Source organism: Juglans regia, chromosome 4 (genome assembly GCF_001411555.2).
Source record: "Juglans regia cultivar Chandler chromosome 4, Walnut 2.0, whole genome shotgun sequence".
NCBI classification, from domain to species: Eukaryota; Viridiplantae; Streptophyta; class Magnoliopsida; order Fagales; family Juglandaceae; genus Juglans; species Juglans regia.
This window is the reverse complement of record NC_049904.1, coordinates 3,516,308-3,533,537: the sequence shown is the minus strand read 5'-3', so window position 1 is coordinate 3,533,537 and position 17,230 is coordinate 3,516,308. Positions and strand designations below refer to the sequence as shown.

Below are 17,230 nucleotides of genomic sequence, written 5' to 3'. Positions count from 1 at the left end.
TATATCTGATCTCTCTCTCAAACAGAAAGAACATATATATATATATATATATATATATATATATACTTTTCTTCGTGCAAGAAGACGAGAGCCACTTATAACCTCTCACTAGATCTCTTTTTGCAAGCACAGTACCCAGAGCTCAGAATCATGAAGAAGCGTATGAGTGAAGAAAAAAAAATATAGACTTCTCTTATCTAAACCCTAAAAAGCAATAAAACAAAAAGAGAGAAGGAACAAGAAACTGAAATTTATATGTATAAATACTTATAAAAAGGTCCGGCCCCTAGCTGGATCAGCTCCTTTATTTTTGCTGCTCATTTCCAATATCCCCCCTTGATTCCTTTCTCTATCTCTTCTCTATCTCTATCTTTCTCTGCAACTCTCTTTCTCTCTCTTGCATATCGATTTGATTCCCCACAGTCATCTCCTCAACCTATCTACCTTTACAAAAGAGAAGAGAGCAAGAACCATGGTTTTTTCTTCCATCCCAGCTTATCTTGATCCAGCCAACTGGCAACAGGTAGGGGTTTCTTCAAATTTGCTCCTACATTTTCTTTACCAAAAAAAAGCGAGAAATTTAAAGATAAATATTCTTGTTACTTTTTAATTATATCTTCCTGAATATACCAGATATTTGATTGTTGTTTTCCTTTACTTTCTTTCTTTTGTGCTTACAGCAACAAAACCATGATCCGTTTGGGACTAGTACCACTTCGAGTTCACAGCTTCTTCCACCTCCACAACCTTTGTCGCCACCCCCAATACCTCATGGGGGTGGCCCGGGATCTATCAGGCCCGGCTCGATGGCAGATCGTGCCCGCCAAGCCAACATACCATTGCCAGACACCGCATTAAAATGCCCAAGATGCGAATCCACAAACACTAAATTTTGCTACTTCAACAATTACAGCCTCACCCAGCCTCGCCACTTATGCAAAACCTGCAGAAGGTACTGGACCAGAGGTGGTGCTCTAAGAAATGTCCCAGTGGGAGGAGGCTGTAGGAGGAACAAAAGAAGCAAAGGGAGTAGTTCAAAGTCCCCAGCAAGTAGCACTGATCGCCAATCGGCTAGTGCTGGTTCCACCAGCTCAATCCCCTCTAATGGTGGACCTACCGCGGATATAATAGGCATCTCCCCGCAGATACCGCAGCTGCACTACATGACTCCCTTGCACCAACTCCCAGACTTTGCTGCCGGCGAGATCCCCTTGAACTATGGCTTGAATTACGGTACGATTTCTGCACCGATGGGTTTAGCTGGAGACTTGAATTTCCAGATAGGAAGTGCTGGTACTGCTGGTGATGGTGGGTCTTTGTTATCGGCTGGGGCTTACGAGCAGTGGCGGCTGCAGCAAGCACAGCAGTTTCCCTTCCTGGGTGGCTTGGATCCTTCACTGGGGTTGTTTGGAAGTAGTGTCGAAGCATCCAGTTATGTCGGCGGCGGAGTGAGTCAGGCCCCAGCTGCCAAGGCGTCTAGTTTGGGGGTTAGTACTCATGATCAGGTGGCGGAGGCTTCAGTGAAAATGGAAGAAAGTCAGGAGCTGAATTTGTCGAGGCAGTTCTTGGGAATGCCAGGGAATGATCCGTTTTGGGGTGGCAGTGCTACCGCATGGACAGATCTTTCTGGTTTTAGCTCTTCTTCTACTACTCGGAACCCCCTATAGAGTAGTACTTTCCCTACCATTGTGGTTTAAGAAGCTCGCCATGATGAAGCTTTGTGATTAAGTGTGGTTGCATTCAAAGAAAATTAACTTCAAAGATATCGTTTCATCCAAAGTCCACAGCATGCACCTTCTATATACATAAGTTCCTTGTCAATAAGGAAATTGTGATGGACCCAGATCTAGGACTTGTATGAAGACCAGCTGAAAACCCTAAAAATGGTGAGCTTTTCTTTTTTTCCCTTTTTTTTTTTCGTTTGGTTTCTTCCACTTTAATTTGCTTTGATCTTTTCCCCGTTTCTAGCAATCTCTTTCTTCTTCTTTTCTCTCTCTCTTTCTCGCTTTGCTTTAGATTTGAATGTATGAGCATATATATATATATATATATATATATATATATATATATGTTTACGTACGATGGCGAGTGTTTTATGAGTTCATGGCGTTTATGAACCAGTACTCGATCGGACATGAAAATCAAAAGCATTGTCCCGAATGATTTTACTAATTGAAGTTATATGTGCTGAAAAAATGGATCAAATGATCATGATGATCATCTACCTTATTTGCTGTAGTTTTTGCATCATTTGCAAATTGCAGTAACAGCACATTAATGGAAAAAAACAACAGCATATTGGAAACTTCTGAAGTAACCATTATTCATAATATATAAAAATCTTGGTCAAAAAAAGTCGTTCTTGCAACTCCTGGTGATCTGATCATTATATAATATATGACTGTCATGAATTTATAACCGATTGAGATCCATTTGGTACGGACGAAGATGCTAATAATTAACTTCAGATATATAGTTTTGGAATCTTCTTCTTTTTTTTTACGACCATGATCAAAGTTGTTTCATGTCGGTTAAAGGCATATTTAAAGGCCAAATAATTGACTGCTATATTCAGATAGAGTGATTTTGTCTTCTCCAAAATGATCAGTTGCAGTGTACGTACGTAACAGTACTGTGATTCCAACACAATAATTTGGATCACAAAATTGTTACGAAACATATATTATATATACTTAACATCGATCGATCAAATGTTGATCAAGCAAATCGGATATTGATGAAGCTAGCCTCATGAGGACTTGATCTAGTATATATTGGTTAGCTCTGTTAAAATATAAAATAAATAATAAAATCTAGATCTTCCCGTCAGTTTAAACTTTTAGAATAAGTGGTGATTTCATATTGTATCAAAGCAGAGATTCTGAGTTCGAATCCTGATTTTACACTCTATCTCATTTAATTAAATATTTCACGTGTTGGGCTACCCATTCATGAGAGGGAGTCTGGCCCACACGTGAATGAAAGTGTTAAGATATAAAATAAATAATAAAATCTATCTCTTTTCATCAGCTTAAACTTTTGAGATAAGTAGTGATTTTACAAGCTCTACCCTATGGATATATATGAATCATCATGATTCTTATATACATTACTCCTTTTTCAACCAGCAAAACTATATAATTAATTGCATGGTATTTTGAGGTTTAATTTTTGTCGACTGATCTGGCTGGCAATCAAAATCATGCAGTGCCGCGATCACAAACCGCAAGACCTGACCTCTATACCAATGACTAATTAAAACCTAAAAGTTTGCTAGCTAGATCAGTTTGATCAATTTCAGAAACCTCAGACTTTGAGAAAATGATCAGTTTCTTCTATCTTGTGCAGCCACGTCGATCGGTAATTAATGTCAGGAATCGGAATTTGGGTATAGTACTGCTATCTAAGTGGAAAAATATATAAGAGTATATTAATAATAATGGAGAAAATAGAAAATATTATACATAATGGAGAAAATAGAAAATCATTAAGTAAAATTAAAATAAAATTCATTGAGCGATCAAATAGAGCGATAAGTATTGGACGGCATAGTAATTTTTTTCTAAGAGTAATTGAAGGTAATGAAATTTATTTTGTAATAATTTGTGAATGTACCTGTTGTTGGGTGAGACTCTCTCGTTTGGTTATATATACAGATAAGATAAACGTTGAAAGTTGAATTAAGTATTATTAAAATATAATTTTTATTTAAAAATTTAAAAATATTATTAGTATTTGGTGATTTTAATAGTTTAAGACATTTTTTTCTACCCTCTCCTGGTCTCCTGCAAGTACTTCGACTGATATTGAGACAAAAGGGTCTCAAAAGACGCCAAAATGCCACTCAAAACCATGACTAATTATAATAATATCTAAAAACAAAGAAGTTCGAAAAAGGAAAATCATAGTATATGGGTCTCAGCAGGAAACTGTTAAGGATCAGTATTTATCTCGAACTTTGTTGCGGAAGAATCGCGAGCTTTGAGAGTGAAAGACTGCCAAATTCAGTCAAAGAGATTATTGCCACAGCAATAATTAACTCAGACCTCACAACGAAAAGCTAGCATATCTAAACGGCTCTTTATATTTTTGGCATTCTCCACGCGCGTGAGTCATGCGCGCGTATCATGTCACTACGGACTCGCATGCAGGAAGATGATGGTCTGAATATTTGAAGTACTTTCAATTATTGTCTAGCTTTATCACATAACATTCCATCATTATAATGATTTATGTAGTCATTATTTCCTAATGATATAATATTTACATGCAGCTGCTAGCGTGGAACCTGGAGTTTTTAGTATCTACTTTGGTTTCATCTGAATATGAGTTTTGTTATTCATGAACTTCATGTATTATATATCACATTTTTTTTAAAAATATTTTTAATTTTTTAGTTTTTTTTTTTTTTTTTAAATTTATTGAATTCTTCTACTTATCATCTATATAACACACATTTAATAAGAAAAAATAAAAAAATAAAAAAAAGTGTAGTATTGTGTGATATGTGAGGATGATGAATAAAATTTGTATGTTTCTATACTATCCGAAATGATTTCTTCAATCCTCAAAGGTACCATGCATTTCTTTTTTTTTTTAAAAAAAAATTGTTACAGTTATAAATAGATTCCACAAAAATAAGTTTATAAATTGATATGATTTCATATGATACGTTAGATTTACTTTACAACAAAAGTAACTTTACAATCCAACGTACCACTTCAAACCATCATGTTATTTTGTGGGTTTACTAATGTGGAATCTTTTTGTGGTTAAAGTATTTCTCTTAAAAAAAATTGGATAAATCTGTAACTAATCATGTAAAAAAAAAACTCATTTCTTAATGGTGAATCCCACTTTTTTTAAAACGAATATGTGAGATTTGCACGCCTATAATTATATCTAGCATTACTATATATATATATATATATATATATATATATATATAACGTAGTTAGATTTCAAAAAGAAGTAGGTGATCAAGAAATAGCTGTAGATTATATATATTAGTTAATTGATTTTAATTGGCACATTATTAATTAAATGGTAGACTCCTGATCTTTCATTCGCAATTATCTAGATCAAGAAGTTGGCTTATGGCCGGATTCCTATATATATATATATAGTATTTAGGTGGTGTGCATATGTAAGTATCCATTATCATGCAAATGACTATATATATATATATATATATATATATATATATATATTTATATATAGCTATTGATGCGGAGTTGAAGGAATAAAATATAGAGTTAATGTAGGAGTTATTTTACCGGATAGGTTCATTTCACATGGAAATTTTGCAACATATCTTCATAAATGTGTGATAGATCACATGATCTAGGGCTATATATGGGTGTTATAGATAATATCAACAGTGTGCATGGCTCAGTTCTCAAAAATAATAGAACAAAGATAGAAGTATGAAACACATCCCATCTCAGTCTTTAAAAAACTTCCCAGATATGGCGGCAATAACACTTATTAAAATAATATATTTTATATATATGATTCCAACTAGGGTTGGTTGGTCATCTTGAAAGAAAGGAATCTTGGGGGGTGTTTGGATTTGCTTTTTTCAAGAACCAAGGCTGCTTAACAAGAACGAATAAAGCACATTCAAAAACTAACCGTCTAAAAAAGTCTCTCTCTCTCTCTCAAAAACAGTCGCACAGATGACAATCTCAATGGTTTGGTCGGTCGGTCGGTCTCGCTTCTGAGCTCAGTAATCAAAGGGGTACGTTGTATATATATAGTGTGATCCCGAAATTATCGATATATATTGAAATGCGGGTATGTATCTGTATCTGCAAAGATAGTAGGCGGCCATGTAAAGAAGGAACTGTGTACGAGAAAGACTGAAAGAGTAGTAGAAGAAGAATTTGAAGCTAGGCTCGGAAATCCAAGCTAGCTAGCCAACATGTAACATGTTCTCTAAATGATCTATTTGTGTTCAATATTCCTTCATGTACGTACGTATATCAGAGACGCACTACAAAAACACAGCAGCAGCTTTACTTTTGCAACTTCCTTGTTGGTTGTTACACATGAGCATACTCTTGGATCTGTCTCTAGATGATGATCTCCATGATCAACGTAATAGGCCAGGTTGAGAAACAAAGTCATGCGAGACTAGTGATATTCCAGGCTAATCTGAGTCATCACTTTCTCCCACATGTACATGTGCTCAATCGTGCAGTACAAGTCCCGAATTTTTGATTCCCTGCCCTGTCTTTTCATACACATGATGATCAAAAACTACTCGACCCTACGTACGGCCATATGAAGCCATGCCACCCTAGTTTTCTTCAGGCCAGAGGAAAGAAACTCAACCCAATATTAATTTTTTTTGGAGGGGAGCAGCTTTCCTAATTAAACCCATAAAAGATTTGTCGCCCAGAACACATTCCAGGATAATAAATAATCCATGGGGACCCCAAAGTTAGCGCCAAACAATTTCTTTAACAGCTTTGTACGTAGGTCATGATCAGCTTAGCATCCTATGAAGTCACTTTTCCAAGAATGCCCAATTAAAGACTCATTTGTTTCTGCAACAGGATATATCTTTGCTAGCTAATTATACATGTAATTGATTTTTGTGGCATTTTCACTGGCATGCGGTATGATTAGATAGCAACCCGTAAAAAGCCTTAATTGATGCAATAATTGCGTACGTGGCATTCTGTGCATGATGATGATCAGATGGTCATTCAACAATTATCAAGTCCTGCTAAAGGCATACATACATGACACATGCAGATATGTTCACTTAACACATTCACGTGTTTGAATTCAAATTATAGAAGCGTAGTACAAAACAAATTTAATTGAGAAAAAAAGATATCCAACCAATTTTGTCAGCATGCAAGTTGTTAACGTCGTATTTTACATGCCTTTGGGCCAAGCTCTGACAATTAAGGTATTCAGTAATGAACCTGCAAAAGATATGAGAGAATACAACTAGGAGAGAGTAGCCTTGGGGCCAGGGAAGTGCAAATCGTGTTTGTCTCCAAGAAGTTCATGCCCTTCCTATTATTCCTACTGTCAGAGTCCTATAGTGTGGCATGGTTCTACGACAGCAACAAATATGTGGCATGTAGCTTAGTAGTAGAGCCCTTAATGCGGCATAGTTTCCAGGCATTGCTTTTATTCCTTGTGAGCTATTAAATGTTTTGATGTCAATGGATCGAGGGTCATCCACATTTCCCGCTACTTTTTATGCAAGTTCCCAGGTTCAGAACACGGCCGAACGATGTCAAGCTGACCTGTCTTATTATTTACTTGAGTCCTTTCCGTGGTTGACACATTGTTCTCAATATGGTCCTGGTGACCCTTGGACCAATGGGCTTTGTGACATGGGAAAAATTTCCTTACAGTTACCCCGCTAATTCTCCTTAGATGAGTTCGAGGGAAATTCTTTCTTCAGTCCTTTTTAATCCTTGCACTCCAGAACTACTTGGCCTCTAGAATTACTCGGCTATATATTGTAACTTATTATGTTTAATGATATTGCCTTACATGTTGTTGCGCCTGACCAATCATCTTCCCACATTCTTCTTTTCGCTTTCTCTTCCCTTCATTTTTTTAGTCTACCTAGGGGGTTCCTTGCATGAAATTACACGATTCCTGACTACCACGCTAGTCGACTACCCCGCTAGTCGTCGGGTAGTCATCCCCTCGGGACCTACTTGCGATTTTACTCGATGATGCCTTCCCAATTTTTTGTTGTACCCACGAGCTTTAGTCGCACCCTGTTGCACTAGCCATTTTATGCTATACTTGGCTCTTCATAATTCTGCAGCCACATGTTGTGGTTGTTGATGATTAATAATATTACCTTGAGAAAAACTTGGGGTTAGATGGGTGTGAAAAATATTTTCCCATCGACCAATAACAACAAAACACGTAGGCATTCCATAAAGATACTCAATATAGCCGCATACACCCCAACATGTCTCCCCCTCCTTCTTTCTCCCCTCTCCCTTCCCCATTTGCAAGACGCACGAAGCCGAAACTCCCCCTCCCTCCCCCATCTGTGCTCGACGCCAACGGAAGGTAGCCCCAAAAAAATCGTATGCCGAAGCTCCCTCTCCCTTCCATATCTGCGCTTGATGCCGAAGGAAGGTAGCCTCAAACGTAGCATAGATATGAAGAAGTATGCATAAGGAGACTTTGTGCAGGTTAATTGTGAACGCGCCTAGCGGTTTCACAATCCCGACCATTACTAGAGTCCCTCACCTTGCGTAAAAAGCTCTTCAGGTGAAAAGCTCTAACCTTTTATTTTCATGAGGATGATATATGGATATCTACTTCCCAGTTCAGAGTTCAAACATCAAAGTCAATTTCTATTTCTTGCAGAAATTGTTATGAACCTATGCAAATACATAAGATAGAGCTCAAATGATTATACTGCCACAGCTTCATCTCAGCCAAAATCATCAAAACTCCATTGAAATGCTACGAAAGATACACATTGCTCCCTGACAAAGCTGACTCATGAACAAGTTTAAACAATACAATGCAAAATATGGTCCCTACTCTATTTATTTTGATTATGCACAAAAATTTCCAGAAAACCCAAAAGTCAGTAGTAGAACATCAAGCACGCAGTTTTGCACAGATAGCTTAAAATCTACAATTCTGCAATTGCAAAATTTTGGAAAATCCATTAGGCCTGAAGTGCAACTCTAGATAGTAATGAAAAATACAACCTTGAATCCATTACTCTATTTGCTATCACTTGTTTCATTAGGTATAATATTGTTTATTTATGTGATACGAGGAAATATGAACAAACAATAAGGGTTGGGGCTTCAGTCGGGGTGGAGGAGTGCAGATGGGAGGGAGAGGGAGAGAATGAAGTGATTTCTTTTCTCATACATGTGAGTGAATTTCAGACAAATATTTTTCATACCCATCTAGGCTCAAGCTTTTTTGTAGTACCTTTGGTTGTTAGGATTCACCACGCAGGGCTTTACAGTCCACCCTGCCAGTATCCAACCTATGCCTGGCACTCCCGCTTGCCAGCAGCTTTCTTGTCCGTGCCATTTTCGTCGACCTATATCATGTAGTTGTTCTTCTAGGACCTTAGCGACTTTGTTTAGCGAGGCCAGCGTTCTCCTCCTTCTCCTTGCACTGATTTTTTTTTATCCACTTTCTAGTCGCATTTTACCCCGTTTGGTTCTTTTATTCTTCCACTTTACCCTGCCTTTATTGTATAGTCTTCTAGCTGGACTGTTCCCACTCTCTGCTTCAGGGAGACAAGTCGGCCTCGGGCGGGGCTTGCCTCCTTGGTCCTCAGGGAGGTAAATTGTTTATGCCATTTGGAACTGTACCTACCTTCTTCCATTGTCGTAGATTTGTTCTTCGATTAGCCATGGGCCTGGTCCCACTCTGCCGCATAGAGACAAGACGGCCTCTGGCTCAGCTTGCCTCCCTGGTATGGGGGGCGGTAATTTGTCCAGGCAGTTTGGAATGGTACTCGTCTTCCTCCATTAGCATAAATTTCTTTTTCAGTTGGCCGTGGGATTGGTCCCGCTCTCTGTTGCGGGGAGTCAAAACAACCCCTAGCTCAGCTTGCCTCCTTGGTTCGCGGGGAAGTAAGTTGTTTGGACAGTTTGGAACTGTACCTGTCTTCCTCTATTAGCATTTTGTTTCTCTGTCCTGATCAGGAAATAAGAATGTTATCATTATTTTGCTTTTGAGGACAAGAGTTAATGTCGCAAACCTGGGCCCCCTGGTTTATGTCATACTGTGCTTGTCGTTTTCTGCCATGTCACTGCTGCCTGCATTGTCAACGTTAGTGTTGATGACTTCCGTGTCTTTCACTCAATTATTGGAGCAGTCCATAGACTCGGCCTGCTCTTCATCAAAGAGGTCGAAATGCCTCATGTCAAACTGCCTTGTTGTCTCTTGGTTAGATAATGCGAACAATGATGTGATTGGTCCACTCCTTCACTGTGGTGGGGGTCGGGTAAGTATTCGGGCAACCTTAGGGCTGAACTCGCTCTCCTCTGTGGGAGGAACATGACAGCCTTGGCTCGTCACGTCGCTTTGCTTCCTGCGGGAGGTAGGTTTTTCTGGCTCTAGACTCTCTACCGCCTATTGACAACATAGGAAAGATTAAATTTGGGTCAGGCTGGTACTAATCCCACACTTCATCACAACAGGGGTCGGGGTAAGTTATTTGGGTAGTCGTGAGGCTGATTCCGCTTTCCATTGTAGGAGGGATAAGACTACCTTTCCCTTTGGTATCCCGTAGGGAAGTAAGTCGTTCAGACAGTTTGTTACTGAACCTGCTCCTGCCTGTTGAAGCTTACGAGAAAGGTAAAACTTTTCTTCGAGTAGCTAAGGTCTGACCCACACTCTGCCGCAAGAGAGATAAGGTAACATTTAGGCATACCTTTCCCTTTGGTGCCCCATGGGAAGGTAATTTGAAAAGCGATGTGGCTGGTCCGCTTCCGGATTGTCTAGAACGGGCTCCCTCAGGCTTACAAAATTCACGTAAGACCTAAAAAAAAAAAAATCTCACAGACGGTACCACTGTTAACGTCTTGTTTCACACTCATTTGGGCCAGGTTTCGGCAACTCAAGTCTTCAGTAATGGACCTGCAAAAGATATGAGAGAAGATAATTAGGAGAGGGTGGCATTGGGGCCGGGTAGTTTCCGATGATATAGTTAGCAAGTTCTCTTGAAAGTTTGTAAATAAGTAAAAAAGTCTAGAGATCAAAGTGTTTTCTCGTACCTGGAGCTTGCTATTTATACCATGAGTCTGGGGAGGTGCAGTGTTTGTCCCCACGAAGTTCATGCCCCTCCTACTATTCATACCCTCAGAATCCTTTAATGCGGTATGGTTCTGCAACGGCACCATAAATGTGGCATGTAACTCGGTAGTAGCAACATTAATGCGGCATAATTTCCAGGCCTTGCTTTTATCCCTTGTGAGTTGTAGATATTTTGATGCCAATGGATTGAGAGTCTTCCAGATTTCCTGTTGCATTCCATGTCAGTTCTCAGGTTCAGAACGCGGTTGAGTGATGTTAGGCTGACCTGTCCTATCAGTTGTTTGAGTCCTTTCCCTCATTGACACCTTGCTCTCAGTATGGTCCTGGTGACCCTTGGGCTGAGTATTGGGCCAAGGCTCAGTGGGCTTTGAGATGTGGGGAAAATCCCCTTACACACGTGATACAATATATTTCCAAGTTTGATAAAGTAATACATTTTTGTTACATACATTATCATCTATTGGGTGATCATGAAACACTATATATATAATCTTGAGCTTGGATTATTTTGATCATAATAATATGAAAAAAGAATTAATATTTTTAATTTTTATTCAGTTCACTGAAATGCATGGTCATAGCCAAAATTCATAAAATTTAGAAATCACATAGGAGTTTGTTAAAGTACCACAGCCAAAAATTTATGTCAAAAGTTTAACTTGATGAGAAGAGATAAATGTATCAAAATCCTTTTTAATAATTAGTCTAACTCATTGATAATTATGAATTGGAATGTGGGGAAAATGTTGTTAATTCAAACGTATGATCTAATACAATCATGTTATATCATCACTTATTCCAAAAATCCAAACCGATCGAAGAAAATAGCTCGGTTAATCTAATCAATCGCGTAATTCATAATTGATACCCAAACAGCCGCCCTTAATGATTGATTGAACCGTAAATCATTCATTCAAATTGGATAAAAGAATAGAAATGATTCACATGAGATCAACTAGAACGTCGTCTTTATTTAAATGAAGCTAATGCACTTTAATTTGCATCAACATCTAATCAAAAGAAAGAAAGAACGATGAATTAAACATTTTGCATTGTTGTACGTAGAATCCAAGCTAGCTTTTTGCGAGTTTCAACAAAACTATAAAGTAAAGACTAATTACACAAATCACAAACAGCTGTACGTAGGATTTTCCTGCTCCACATCAATTATTAGAAGAAAAACAAGACAACAATAGGGTAGAAGACAAACGTCATTCATGATGACAATTCAACTCCAACTTTCTAGGACCAACAACACGCAACCTTCATAATTGGCAAAAGTCAAGACAAGTTACAAGGTCAATTTTCAATCCTAGATATCTGTTAATAATCTGTTTATAGTATATATGGAGAGTACGGATTTCTGGTCCTATACCCAAGGCCAGCAGCTAGCTAGCTAGCTTAATTTCTTTCTTTCTTGGTGTGTGTGCTGCGCCTTCAGTTTCATGAGCTTAGCTCGCCCTCATGCAGTGAGCCTTGTGCCAGAGGCCAGGAGGTCCGTTCAAAGATCTCTCGTCTCCTGCGCGCGCATGATTGTTGTCCAAAGATAAAAGACTGCAGTTCGCAACACTTTGTGGGATGTTTCATGGAACTTTCTCTTTTTACAAAAGTGCTGTGATATAGGGTTGAACGGTGAAGACTTCTGAAAAAAAGCAGTTGGATAAGTGAAACTTTAAACGTCATTGGACAAAGGCCTCTGGCCACGTTGGACTACTGACACATGCCGAAAAGTAGTGATTTTCCACTTAAAAGTAAAATCTTCAAAGTAAACGAATACGCGTTATTTCGATTTTTGCACCACTATTGTCATGACAATCAGTTTTGTCTTATGATCTCTTCGGATTCTCACGTACGATTGTTCGCCGGTATCCTTTCCCTGTGAGTGATAATCTTTGAGGTAGCTTACGTCGTACCTATTTGAAATGTTTTTCTTCTTTGCTATGTTTTTTTTTTTCTCGGAAAGTATAAAGTTTGTTTTTTGATAAGAAAATTAGTACGTTTCTCGAGATAAGCTAGAAGCCCGAATCAAATATTGGCCGGTTATCACGTAAACGAGATGTAGTTAATTTTCTTTCATTCTTAATTTGTATATGAAATGAGAGTTGCGGTCGTGAGTGTATAAATGTTGTGTAATTATTTAAAAATAAATAAATAAATACGATATTCACATAAAAAATAATAATTTTTTAATAGCGTATCTCACTTTTTTTTAAAATAACTGCATGATACTTATGCACTCATGATTACTTGTAACATTACTATAATTTGTATAGCTTATAGCTAGCTAGCTAGTTAATTCATGAATAGACATAATACTATTTATTGATATAATATTAAATTAATTTGTATACATCATTCTTTTATTGATTTATCAATAAAATTGAGTTATCATCTCGAAAATCTAATGAAAATTTGAACAAAAAATGAATCATAAAAGTTTGAATAATGATAGTCTTACGACTCTTCTACTACCATTTTACTTTTTATTTTTTTTATTTTGTTGTAATTTTTCTTTTACTTAATAATTAAGAAAGTGACTATTAATAAAATTATATAATAATTTTTAATTTGTTTTTAATAATTAAAGATATTAAAAAAATATTTAAAAAAATAAATACATTAAAAATAATAAAGTGATTGTAAAAACATTATAAGTCTATCATTACCCTAAAGGTTTATCGCGAGCTAAAAAAAGATAAAAAAGTTATGTATCAAGGACGGAGGATGGGCTCCTCCCCTCATAGAGCACAGTGGCAGTAAAGAAAAAGGAAGGTTGGAGGTAGCTAGCTAGACCGATGACTTGACTCATGATTTGTGCATTCGCGTCAACCTTCCTAAAATGACTCCTTTAATTAGTTTAATTAGTCTTTTCTCTTTCTAAAAAAAAAAAAACACAAAACTAAGAGCCAAATGGAGATCGGCAACTGTAGGAAAGCTAAATTTTTTATTTCTTTATTCTAAATTTAAAATATCTCATATTTTATGTTGTTTTTCCGACCTTTTTCATAATATATTTATATATTTTTAAGTACATTAAAAAACTATTTTATTAAAGAATTTTTAAGTAGTTTTGATTAAAAAAAAAAACACTAATTGCCACATTAATTCTAGGTAAATACATAAACTATTTTATGGAAGAGTAATCGGTCTTATTTATACTACAAGCATGTGACCATTTAGAAAAAGAATGAGTGTTTTTAAACTGCTTAATTAGTTAATACTTCCAAAAAAAAAAACTGCTTAATTAGTTGTGTAAAGAGATCTAACCATGATGGCTCAGTTCTAGTGGGGATATATGGATCAAAACAGGAAAATTCAGTGGAAAAACTAGAATAAAGTTGGAAATTCTAAGAGTCAAGGAGAGTTGGGTTTTAGAGATGTGGAGAGCTTCAACCAAGCTATGTTGGCAAAGCAGTTCTGGAGGTTGCTGACAAATCCAAATTCTTTAGTTTCCAAGATTATGAAAGAAAAATACTTTAAACAATGGTGTATTTTGGCGGCTAAAATTGGTAGTGGTCCTTCATAGATATGGAGAAATATTTGGGGGCCTCGAACCTGATAAAAGAGGGTATGAGATGGAGAGTGGAGAATGTGCAAGAGAATAAAATATGGGGTGACAAGTGGCCGTTACCAACTACTCCTACTACTCATATGGTTCAATCAATCACAAGTGAAGATTCTTAATTCCAAGTGAAGCTATTGTTAAAGAGTTAATCGATGACAAGGGTTGCTTGAACATAAACCTTATTAATGAACTGATGAGTGAAGAAGAGGCAGTTGTAATTAAAAGCTTACCAATGAGAAAGAGAGGATCAACAAATAAAATAATACAGGGCCCTAATAAACTTGGTATGTTATCTATGAAGACAGCATATCACTTGGCAGATAAGTTGAAGAGAGTTGGGACAGTTGAACAATCATTAACAAGCAATAATGTTTCAGTTGGATGGATGAAAATTTGGGAGTTGAAAGTCCCAAATTCTGTTAAAGTTTTTTCTCTGAAAATTTGTTAGTGAAATACTCCATACAAAGAGGAATCTTTTAGGAGGAAAATCTCTGAAAATGACCTTTGACCTATATGTGAACAAGATGAAGGAACAAGCTACTACACTTTGTGGAGTTGTGCTGCTGCCCAAGATGTCTGGGCAGATTCTTGAGTAGTTTATAGAAATGGAAATGTGCAGATGCTTATTTTTATAATATTATATGGGAAGATATGGTAACATATTTACAAAAAAGTGAACTTGAGGAAACTGCTTGTGTTCTTAGAAGAATTTGGCCAAGGAGAAACAGTTTTTTTTTTTTTTTTTTTTAAAGAAAATTTGACAGCCCCAGATCAGTTTTACAAGGTGCAAAAGAAGAGGTGGAGAGCTTTCAACTGGCACAAGTGAAGATTAGAGATCCAACACCAGCTGAAGTTTTAGTGAACAAGACTATTAGGTGGAAAAGGCCAGGTATCAAATCTTATAAAGTTAACTGGGATGCTGAATAATTCTGGGATGGGAGCTAGTATTATAATCAAGAATTGGGAAGGTGAATGATCAAGAGTTGTGGCTGATGTCTTTGCTTTAGAGAGAGCTATTGAGGTCTGTTTGAAAATTGGGCTAGAAAAAGTCATTTTCAAAGGTGATGCTCTTGTAGTAATTAAAGATGTTCAAAAGATTGAAGAGAACTATTCATCTTGTGGACAAATGATAGAAGATATTAAAACTTCTTTACAAGGAAGAGATATGTGGAGGATTCAACATGATCCTGGCCGGAGAAGGCAATCATGCTGCACATCAAATGGCCAAGCTAGCTAGCTCTTTCTTGTGAAGAGGAGCTAGTTTGGTTAGAAGAGGGTCCTGAATTTATTATGCGTTGTATTCATTTGGAGAAACAATGTAATGGTTGCATGAGTAAGTTTCGAATAAATAAGATTGTTTTGACTTTAAAAAAAAAATGAAAGTTTTTGAGATATGATTGACTGCTTAATAGCAGAAAAAAATCTTCAAAATATGATCTGTAGGATAAGACAAATTTTTAAAAATATTACCGTTATCAGTATAAAATTATTTTAAAATATGGCAGTACTTAGCAATGGATGAATTTTCGGAAAATATAATGGTTAGAAAAAATAAAGTTTCAAAAATAAATAATTCTATTTTAAAGCCTTTACATCTCACACCATCTAAAGTGACGTGATTTTATTTGAAAAATAAATTTTAAAATTTAAATCTTACAAATTAATTTATATCATATGGACGGTATATGATGTAAATGCTTTCAAATATCACTACTCAAAAATATGATTGTTGAGAAGAAAGAACATTTAAATAGTGTAGAAAAATTAATAGAAAGTAAGATGCATGATGTTTTGAAAAGATAAATGATTAAAATCGAGAAATTGTGCTTTTTTAGTAAATTTTTAGGAAGTGAATTGTGAATGCACTAAATAAGAGGTGGATCATTGATGTGTTCCACCTTGCATACCTGCCATGCACATAGCCAAAAAAGTCCAAGTCCAAGAAAACAATAGCTACAGTGCATATAAGTGCCGGCCCATTGACATCCAGATATTTAAATATATTAAAAATGTGAAAAAAAAAAACCAAAAAAGTAAAGAGACGGTAACGTTGAGCGGCCTACTCTGGGTGGTAGAGTAGCCGGACTCCTTTTAATATATTCATCAATCCCATTACTTATCTTGAATTTTGTTACTTTTAATTATACTAATCGATGTATTATATTTTAAATAGTTTATTATACAAGTGATTGATTTAAGAATTTATTTAAACAGAAATACTTCGTGTCGGTGTCTCGGAGTTGTTCTCGAAGACGAATAGAGAACTGCCATGTAAGGATTCCTCAAGAAACCGTATTCAACACATAGCAGGGGATCAACTCTACTATCTCTCTCTCTCTTCCCTTCCCGCTCGAACTCAGCACTCTCGAGAACTCGATCTCTCCTTCCTCCCAAACTCGAACCCACAGACCTCTTCATCTCCTTCCCTAGTCTCTCCTTCCCTCTCCCTCACAAAAACCCTAATCCGAAATCCCTAACCTCTCTCTCCTTCCCTCTCTCTCCCTTTCGATCTCTCTCTTTCCCTCTTCCTCACGAAAACGAACCCAAAATCAAGACTTGCAACTTCACCATCGAGGACCTCAATACTTGGGTAGTTCACATTGACGGGTGGGTTATTTTCTCTAATCCCTAATTTTTTGTAATTCCTAATTTGTAATGGTATGTGTTTTGTTATAGAATTTTGGCTTCAATTTCCCACTATCCGCACAACGACGAACCCACAGTCAAAATCATGGTAAAATTTGTTTGCTATTCTCTAGTTTCCAGTTGTAATCTTGAATGAAAAATTTGTTTGTGCCTGTTGTTGGTTCAAAATACTAAGTTATATTAATGCAAGCTTTGTCTATTTAGATTTCTATGTAAATCTAATTGGATTAA

The 17,230-nt window shown here is 36.7% G+C and overlaps 1 protein-coding gene across 1 annotated transcript; it reads left to right on the top strand.

Moving 5' to 3' along the window:
* The first annotated feature begins 322 nt into the window (after positions 1–322).
* On the top strand, positions 323–1,952 carry LOC109006759 (dof zinc finger protein DOF5.1-like). Its single transcript, XM_018986134.2, has 2 exons — positions 323–523; positions 681–1,952. The coding sequence occupies exons 1-2, from the start codon at positions 473–475 to the stop codon at positions 1,665–1,667; spliced, it is 1,038 nt and encodes a 345-aa protein (XP_018841679.1). The 5' UTR covers positions 323–472; the 3' UTR covers positions 1,668–1,952.
* Positions 1,953–17,230: the final 15,278 nt, after the last annotated feature.

What these genes read in the sequence shown, in the direction of transcription:
- LOC109006759 (XM_018986134.2), top strand. Translation starts at nt 473, where the DNA reads ATGGTTTTTTCTTCCATCCCAGCTTATCTTGATCCAGCCAACTGGCAA. An exon ending in ATCCAGCCAACTGGCAACAG is followed by an intron (nt 524 to 680) that starts GTAGGGGTTTCT and finishes TTGTGCTTACAG; the next exon opens with CAACAAAACCATGATCCGTT.